At 47.0% G+C, this 9260-nt stretch overlaps 1 protein-coding gene and 1 pseudogene across 1 annotated transcript; one reads left to right on the top strand and one right to left on the bottom strand.

Moving 5' to 3' along the window:
• On the bottom strand, window positions 1-1890 carry LOC149335290 (ATP synthase F(1) complex subunit alpha, mitochondrial pseudogene; annotated as a pseudogene).
• Window positions 1891-2262: 372 nt separating this feature from the next.
• On the top strand, window positions 2263-8835 carry LOC149335289 (E3 ubiquitin-protein ligase rnf146-like). The gene is made up of 4 exons (XM_089551959.1): window positions 2263-2497; window positions 4001-4170; window positions 5519-5694; window positions 7362-8835. Exons 1-4 carry the CDS (start codon window positions 2458-2460, stop codon window positions 7900-7902), a joined length of 927 nt encoding a protein of 308 aa, XP_089408085.1. The 5' UTR covers window positions 2263-2457; the 3' UTR covers window positions 7903-8835.
• Window positions 8836-9260: the final 425 nt, after the last annotated feature.

Raw genomic sequence — 9260 nt, 5'->3', positions numbered from 1 at the left:
TAACTGTATAAGGAAAACTATTTATTCACAAGACTTCCAAGGAAGCCAACAGTGGCTTCTGTTCCCTCTGTGAACCCCGCCCCCCTAGAGTCTATTGCAGGGGAGGCACCCTGGAATGGCTGGGCACGGTTCCTTGCCACCTCCTCTTCACTGCTGGAATGATGCCATGAAGTCTGTGACTACCTTCTTCAGCTTGGCATCTGTATCGTCGCTGATCTTTCCTTCCTTGGCAATTGTTGCCAAAAGGTCCTTCTGAGTGGACCTGATGTGCTGCAGGAACTCGAGTTCGAAGCGGTTGATCTGGGTTGGGTCCATCTTGTCGAGGTATCCACGCACACCCGTGTAGATGACTGCCACCTGTTCTTCAATGGCCATCGGTGTGTACTGGCCCTGCTTCAGGAGTTCCGTGAGGCGGACACCCCTGTTCAAGAGCTGCTGTGTTGCAGCGTCAAGGTCGGAGCCAAACTGGGCAAATGCGGCCACCTCTCTGTACTGTGCAAGCTCCAGCTTCATGGATCCTGCAACCTGTTTCATAGCCCTTGTCTGAGCAGCTGATCCGACACGGCTGACAGACAGACCGACGTTGATGGCTGGCCGGATACCCTTGTAAAAGAGCTCAGTCTCCAGGAAAATCTGCCCGTCAGTGATGGAGATGACGTTTGTGGGGATGTACGCCGACACATCTCCGGCCTGCGTCTCGATGACCGGAAGGGCGGTGAGGGAGCCAGCGCCGAAGGCGTCGTTCATCTTGGCCGCACGTTCCAGAAGACGGGAGTGGAGGTAGAAGACGTCTCCCGGGTAGGCCTCACGGCCAGGGGGTCGTCGCAGCAGCAGTGACATCTGGCGGTAGGCCACAGCCTGCTTGGACAAGTCGTCGTAGATGATGAGACCGTGCATGCCGTTGTCGCGGAAGTACTCGCCCATGGCGCACCCGGAGTAGGGCGCCAGGTACTGCAGCGGAGCGGCGTCCGAGGCCGTGGCACTCACGATGATGGTGTACTTCATAGCATCGGCGCTCGTTAGCCGCTTGACGATCTGGGCCACGGTACTCCTCTTTTGACCAATGGCGACGTAGATGCAGTAGAGCTTCTTCTTCTCGTCCGTGCCCTCGTTGAAACGCTTCTGGTTGATGATGGCGTCGATAGCGATGGCAGTCTTGCCGGTCTGACGGTCGCCGATGATCAGCTCACGCTGGCCACGACCGATGGGGACCAGGCTGTCCACGGCCTTGATTCCCGTCAGCATAGGCTCCTTGACGGAGATTCGGGGAATGATGCCGGGCGCCTTGACGCCGACCCGAGCCCTGCCCTTGCAGGCCACGGGACCCTTGCCATCGATGGGGTTGCCCAGGGCGTCCACGACGCGACCCAGAAGTTCGGGTCCGACTGGCACGTCGACGATAGCACCTGTTCGCTTGACAATGTCACCTTCCTTGATGAGCTTGTCGTTACCGAACACGACGATACCAACGTTGTCCGGCTCCAAGTTCAAGGCCATGCCCTTGAGGCCGCTCGAGAACTCCACCATCTCCTCGGCCTGGATGTTCTTGAGACCGTAGACGCGGGCGATACCGTCTCCGATGGACAGAACGCGGCCGGTCTCCTCCAGGTTGGCCGTGGTCGCCTGACCCAGGACGCGTTCCTCCAAGATGGAGGACACCTCTGCGGAACCGGCGCCGGCAGACATGCATTTCGAGGTGGAAAAGTGCCGTGCAACGTACGAACTCACGCCGGTGCAGCGGGCGGGGTACCTGGCAACGCCCCGCACCACCTGTTTGGCGAAGGCGCCGGTCAAACGGGCAGATACGAAAGCCATTTTCGAACTACAAGGTGCAATGTGGACTGGTGAATGGCGGCGACGGCTGCCGAGAGAACTCTCGACCCCAGCGCTCCCCGTGGTTGTTCCAATTTTGTTAAATAAGCAAAAAAAATCGTATAAAGCGCTAACACAATTACTGTCAACTTAAAAATTTATATAAAAAACGAGAAAGTGATAAATTATTCAAAATTGTGAACAACTTTAGATTTTGTTACGCACAAAAGTCCGGTTATTTCGACGGCTCGAAAGCGAAACTGAACCATATGCACAATTTATAGCATGCTGGTAGCTGGAAGTATTTTGCGTCACTTTGAATGCAGTACAGTTTTATTTAAGATATCTAAATCAGCAGAATGATTTTTATATGCATAGACACGATTGAGAGACGCCAGCAGATCACCTTTCTTACGCCGACGTCCTATCAGCACGTCTTTCCAGCAAAATAGCGCTCGTGGTGTTCTGTTTGTTTCGTGCGTTTCGTTTTGTGCTGGTTCGTTTGCGCTCATCGCAGTTCTACCCACAGTTTTGCCTCTAAATTGTATCCTGTAAACGGTTGCCGTGTGGTACCGACAAAATGATTCGCGTTCAGCCGGATTAAAAATCTTTAGTGGCCGTGGCAGCCTCTCGGAACACGGAAGCATGTGCGAAAGGCGAGAGCTGACGGAAACATCCTTGCCTGGTGCGTTTTGGACATTGGCTGCGCACGTCCACTAACCCGTCAATTCTGCCTCAGCATTGCTGGTGGATGTTGCGCGTTGTGTGCCTGCATGCTTTCCACTGGCATGAACTTCGGCGATAGGCGTCAATTCGTTGGTCCCATGGGCTGGATCTCGTTTCTATCGTAGCGGTTTGTCTAGAAGTTGTCGGACGGGAAATTGCTTTGTTAGATGTAGAACCTTGCTGTTTAGTGCTGGTAAACCTGACTAAGAGATGAATTGACGAGGTGGTTGTGACAATGTTAATAACGGCAAACTGTCAAAAGTGGCGCATTGCACTGCTCTCTGACGTTTCTCAGTGTAACCTGCATTTTCGCTGCCTGCACGTAATTGATTGCAAGGGTGTTTACTATGCATATAGCTGACTGATAGTTTCACGTTTTTCACCTTGATGAGTTTGGCTAGGTTAGGTAGGTGGCCACTGAACCACGCCATAAGAGGAAGGGTGAAAAGGGTTATAAGGATAGAGGGGTGTGAGAACATCACGAGCGCTATTTCGGTTTTATTCTTTTTGTTTACTGCTCTCTTCCCCAGCAATCATATTATTGTCTTCCGTGAAAAGTCCATCTGAAAAACTCTCTGTGGACAACAGTTCTTGACCGATCCCCCTGTGTGGGCATTTGCCATTGTAGAGGATAACAGCAGCAGCAACAACTTCAGCTTGAATCGAATCACAGTTGTTTGCGTGGTCTTTGAGTTAATACACCGTGCATAACTGCGCATGCCGGTTCACCCACCTTTTTCCAAACTTCATTGGGAGTGCATATTATATACAGCAAATATAAACCTGTTCACATGTGCGGTCATCGAGATTTTTTTGTTTGTTTTGTTTTCCCATGCACTTTTTTTTCCCCATTTTGTGAAGCGAGTACAAGGTATCTGTGCGCACTCAAAGAAACTCTTCAAGCCCTCCAAATGTCTTACTTAACTTTTTAAGCAATGTTTTATGTTCAGTTAAGTGTTGTTGGGGTGAGTTGATGGTGACACGGCTTATGACTATAATTGGAAGCAATATTAGCAAGTTTTGGTATCATTTTTTTTGACTGATAATTTATGAAAGAATTCTCTCATATTCATCTGCTGCCACTACCGGCTACAGCAAAATTGCAAATCACATGTTCCAAATTCCGCAGCAGTGTTACTAGGATATTGATCGTAGTGAAAGGTGAATCTAAGTATTGTTCTTCAGTTGAGGCCCAGGGGATTTGAAAAAAATCGAGTATTTGTGAAACACCAACCACATTTCTCTTACCTTTGCAATACTGAAGATCCACTTGTTGAAATTGAAGAAGGGGCGACGCTTCAGCAAACTGCAGGCTTGATATTTTGCAGCATGCATTGGAGTTGTGTTCACATGTTTGTAATGCGATGAATAGTTGCAGTGTACTCTTGAATGCATGCATCAGGGCTGGATAATTGACAGGCGTGCCTTAGTAACCTCACGTGTGATCATTTCCCACTGTTAGCCCCAAAAACCTGTAGTGTTGAAGAGGAACCAGTCACCCCGAAGCTCGAGTGTGCCATCTGTCTCCAAAAGTGCATCCACCCGGCCAAACTTCCCTGTGGCCACATCTTCTGCTTCCTGTGCGTCAAGGGCATAGCAAATCAGAGCAAGCGATGCGCCATGTGCCGGCAGGTGAGCGTGACAACCTTGCTAGCTTAGAGAAGCAGCTTGCTCTGAATGCTTCTGAATGAGAAGAGAGGACACACAGCGCTCGTGAACGTCTTACGTGTCCTCTCTTTTGTCCCTCGTCCGTTTTTTGCGCTGACTTCTTCACAGCATGATGTGTTAGATATTAGAATACATGGATCACCGTGTGGTATTCACCAACGACTGCTAAATAATTTATAATTTCTTCTTTCATGCTGTTCCGGTTTTGGTTTCATCAACCGATTGACGTCTGTGACGTGTTGTTGATTGTTAAGTCATGTGAGGCGCGCAAAAACCTGCAATATAAATGCTTATACATAGCTTTAATTCGCTATAACACTTAAACCAGCTTGCTTGAAGTGCTGGGAAGCCAGAATGATGTATCAGCAGTTATATTGTCGCTTTTTTGGGCCTCACGTGACCTAAAGCCCAACTACAAGTCACAGCCGTGAATCGGTTGATGAAGCTGAAACAGCTTCAAAAAGAGATTCAATTATAAATTATTTAGCCATCATAGGTGAATATCATGCGGTGATCCATGTATATTATTGTTTAATGAATCATTTGAAACAAGAAAATACGTAAGCATAAATTTGATGTCTTTAGTCCTTCAAGGTATTGTCTGCATTCTAGTTTCTGCTTTTTCTTTTTAAAGCCCAACAGCTACCAGAATGTGAAGTTCAAGGTAGCAGTAGAGTGCAGCTTGTACATTGATATGGCATTGCACTTGCATCTGTTATACTGTTGCAGCATTGTGTAGGTTCTTTGAAAAATGCACTAAAGGGTTGAGCGTTTCTGGCCTACCAACAGTGAACGTAAGCAAGAGTTATTGCGGAACTTGGGCAACTTGCTTTTGACAGGAGGAGCTGGAGATTCCGACGTATGAAGTGCTTCTCTCGTAACTGAGACGGAAGTGTTGAGCTGTGCAGGTTCCTGCAAAGCTTCCTATGTGGTGCTGACCATGCATGTGTACAAAGAGGCCACTGTTCTCTCAGCGTAGCTGTCTACTTACACCTAGTCATGCATCATGCATTGTTCATGCATTTGGGGAGGATTGCCTTCAGGAGAACTAAAGTTGCTGCTGAGTAGTGTTGCTGCAATGTCTTTTGCAAAGGGGAGTGTTCACCATGAACACATGAAAATTGGAAAAGAGCTGAGCATATTATACTCATGCTCATCAGAGTTGCCTGCAGAAGCAGCCTACTGTGCACTGCCTCGCTGCGCAGATCTGAAGGAGCTGAGACAGGCTTGGAGCTTACTTTATTAGCCCTCCACAACAAGGGCTACACAAAGTAGACGTGGTCATGGATTTCCTTCTGCCTCTTTCTTTCAGGAAATTCCAGCAGACTTCACGGAGAAGCCAGAGCTCATTCCAGATCCAGAGTCAGATCAAGAATTTCCTACTGAAGAGAGTTACCGGTGGTTCTATGAGGGTCGCAACGGCTGGTGGCAGTACGACGAGAGAACCAGTGCAGAGTTGGAAGCGGCATGTGCCAAGCAGGAGCGGAGGTGCGTGTTCATACGCTATGAAACATAAATTGGCATACTGTGCTCCTCTTTTATATGTTGTACTGGTTATGCATTCTGCCGTAAATGTTAAAGGAGTATAGACACCAAATTTTTGGTTGCGTGTTTTCTTCTCTGGAACAGTGCATAAGACCTTAGTATGCATGGAATGCCGGATGTAATTGGCATACGCCCGGTAAATAATCTAAAACTGAGTTTCTTCTCTCAAGCTGTTTTAGTTAGGTTTCAATAGCTGGACAATGACTATGATGTGCTAGTGTACTCGAGATTATGCGAGGCGTACAAAACTGCGATATAATCACTGCTTTGTCATTCTCATTTACTCCGAACCCTATGCCGACCAGTCCCCAAAGCCAGGATAAGAGCCGATGAACAACTGTAATATTGCTTTTTTTTTTATGCTTTGCGGGACTGCAGATTCATTTACGTGTCATAGCCACTGTTCAGCTGATGAAACCGAAATCAAAGCATCATAAAAAAAGAAATTCAGTTATAAATTGTCTGCCAGGTGTGGGCAAATTTCACGTGGTGATATTTGTTTTGTAATGTCGTGTGTACCACCTCAACAAACTCACAACCGAACTTTGGTGTGTGTACTGCTGTAGGTTATTTGCTTAGCATTAAATGTTGTAAATTAGGCCATGTTGTGTGTATGCCAATGGGTCCCTTATAGCTGCAGCTGATCTTTGCATGCCAGGTGTCATTTTTAAATAAAAATTTTCTGTGCATTTTAGCAGTTGTAGAAATTTTTGTAGTTCACTCCTGCAGAGTGTTTATGTAGGATATGGATGTTCCTGCTGGAAAAAGTTCACATGTTGTAGGATAGTTGAAAACAAGTGCAGGGGAATCTTAACCTTGGCCGCTTTTCTTTGCATAAAAAAAAAAAATGCTCTTAGTTATTAGGATACATCGTTGAGCATAGCAACTTGCATTTTAGCATTCACTCTTTAGGTTGGCTCGTCTGTGCTTAATTTAGTTCCTAGTAGTTGCTGTGTAACTTCAAATGCAGATCAAATATGTAGGCAGAAGTTGACTGAAGAGGATATCCGTGGTTTAAATTTACCATCATAGCTGAGCAGATGCCTTGAATTGGGATGTTCACCTGAGTGCAGGTGTGTTGTGTTGTCTGTTCTGTTCTGGGCCTCGTGAAGGTCGCAGAGAAGGTCACGCTGTTTATGCTCGAGATTAAATCTGACGTCCACACTGAAGTGCAACATATGAAGTGCGCGAAGGGAAGTAATTAAGAAAAAAAATGCCTTGGGTGTAGAGTGAAGGGGTGGCCATACTTGCTTTGGCAAGAATAACATTGCATGTAGTACTTCCTTGAATCCATACACTTTCTTTAAGCCTTAATTAGAAACGGCTTATCTCAAAGAGTATTTGCTTGAGCTTCGATTCCAGGTGGAGGAAGCTTTTTCTAGTCCAATTTGTTTGCTGGCAGAGATAACGATGGTATTTCTGCTGTTAAAATGAGAGAATCTAGTGCCGGCTGTCATCAGAATTGACTACATACATTCTGGTAGTACCTGCATTCAAAGGACATTATCTGTAGAGCTGTGCAAAAGGTAAGGAAGTGGGGGCTGTAATCACAGATGTGTTTTACCGTTCGGATTCTGCGTTTATGTAAGCATCACAATGCATCTTCGCAGGTGTGAAGTCCTCATCGCAGGCTTCCTCTACATTGTCGACTTCGAGCACATGATCCAGGTGCGCAGGAATGATATCTCTCGGCGGCGGCGGGTCAAACGCGACCTAGCCAGCATCCCCAAGAAAGGTATCGCCGGCATCAGGCTCGAGGAACCGGCCCGAGAAGGCACAGTGAGCGGTGTTGTTCCAGCATGTGCAACAGTGCTGCAGTGCAATGCCTCGGAAGAAACGCATGGACGTGCTTCACAGAGTGATGTTGGCGAGGACACAGGCGACGGGAATACTGAACGGCACGAGGAAATCTACAGCGAATCATCTGTCGAGCGCGTTGCTGAACTTCCCAACTCTTCTGATGGTGGTGGTGACCGTAGTTTGTTGATATCCGAGGAGGAGCTCTCTGCAATGACTGCCATTCTTGAGGGGACTGCCATTGACGCATTGCACTTGGACAGTGACGAAGTGGGAAGCGGAGATTCCTCGATGGAACCATCATACCGTATGAGCCGTTTTGGCCGCAGGAGGTACTACGAAGACAACTTGTGACCAAGTGCTATAGGGAAGGGGATACTGTGCTTCTGTGTAAGGCTGTTCTTTCCAAAATGCATTTAACACAGATTCAGGTAGTAGAATGAATCAAGATTCCAGTCCTCCATAGCGTGCATTGCTCAACTCCGTGGCTTGCACCACGTAAGAGCAAGAACGTGCGATTGAGGTCTGAAAACTACGGCTGCATTTTGGTCAGTTGTGTGGACCCATTTTAAGTGATAAATAGGACTTAGGCAGTAAGGAGTGGTTTAGAGTGAGTTGTGCAAACTGTGAGCAGTTGCGGGGGACGAAGTATGACCTTACAAGATTTTGATACTCTGCTAGTACCTACCAATGAAAATTGCTGAACTGTATTTTAGGCTGCGCCTCTCAAGTGTTTTTACCAAAGTTGAAAACTCACACCGGTGTGTCGTTCTGCTCACTTTTAACCCTCTTGGTGCTGGTATTCTTGAAGCCAGTTAGGTTGTGCATTTAGTGTACTGATTTGTCCATACGACTGGGCATTCATATCGGTGCTATGACTTGTGCCTAGATCTGACCTTCCGGATGTGTTCGTGTGTAAACTTCTTTTCCCGTGCGTGTGAATGCTGCTGTTTATGTGTTTGATTGTGTTCATTAAGCCACCTTAGTTTCCTGTAAGCAGTTGTTTGGAGTGTGTAATGGATTTTCACAACTGTCATGTCTGAACAAGCTGCTGGCAGTGGTCTGGTCGTTGTTGAATTGCCATTCGGGCAGAAAGGAGCACAAACTGTAGTGCAGTAAAATCTATCGAATTTCGATAGAGCAAATAGTGCTTGGTAGTTTTTTTTAGAGTTTCACCGAGGTTTTACACCTTGCAGTGCACTGTCAAGAGGGTGCATCTTTGCACGTAATGCAGGTGTGGCATCTGTTTTCATTTTGCAGTGGGGAATAAAATGGGTGTTATACGACCGTTGCGGCACCTTGTCATTCGGGCAACTGTTTCTACCCCACAAATATGATTGTGTACACTGTTGAGTATGCTATGCAAGGGCACACTTTGGCACTGCTGCTGTAAAAATGGGGCTCAAGAACTTGAGGGAAGCCATATTGTGGCAGGCACGAATATCGCTTAAGCAAACTGGCCTGCCGGCCACTGGGTGACAGCTTTCTAACTGCCGTCAATGGCCATAACAGGTGGAAAGCATGGCTTGCAAGGTGGTTGAGTGCATCACAGTTGATAGGTGAAACTGGCATTAAAGGACAACACAGAAGAAGCGGACAGGATGTTGCTTGACTTGTAACTATAGTCTTTGACAAAATTCCACATTAACAAGCACACACTTGTGCCAAAACCAATTCAACCCCAACTTATCAAATACAGCTGGTACGTGCAT

Source organism: Amblyomma mixtum, chromosome 7, assembly GCF_055824585.1.
Source record: "Amblyomma mixtum isolate Tamu chromosome 7, ASM5582458v1, whole genome shotgun sequence".
NCBI classification, from domain to species: Eukaryota; Metazoa; Arthropoda; class Arachnida; order Ixodida; family Ixodidae; genus Amblyomma; species Amblyomma mixtum.
This window is presented reverse-complemented; position numbering and strand designations above follow the sequence as displayed.

Bases quoted from the DNA above. Each gene is read 5' to 3' on its own strand.
- LOC149335289 (XM_089551959.1), top strand. From the start codon at position 2,458: ATGTGCGAAAGGCGAGAGCTGACGGAAACATCCTTGCCTG. The intron at 2,498-4,000 runs GTGCGTTTTGGA...TCCCACTGTTAG, and splicing joins GACGGAAACATCCTTGCCTG to CCCCAAAAACCTGTAGTGTT. The intron at 5,695-7,361 runs GTGCGTGTTCAT...GCATCTTCGCAG, and splicing joins TGTGCCAAGCAGGAGCGGAG to GTGTGAAGTCCTCATCGCAG.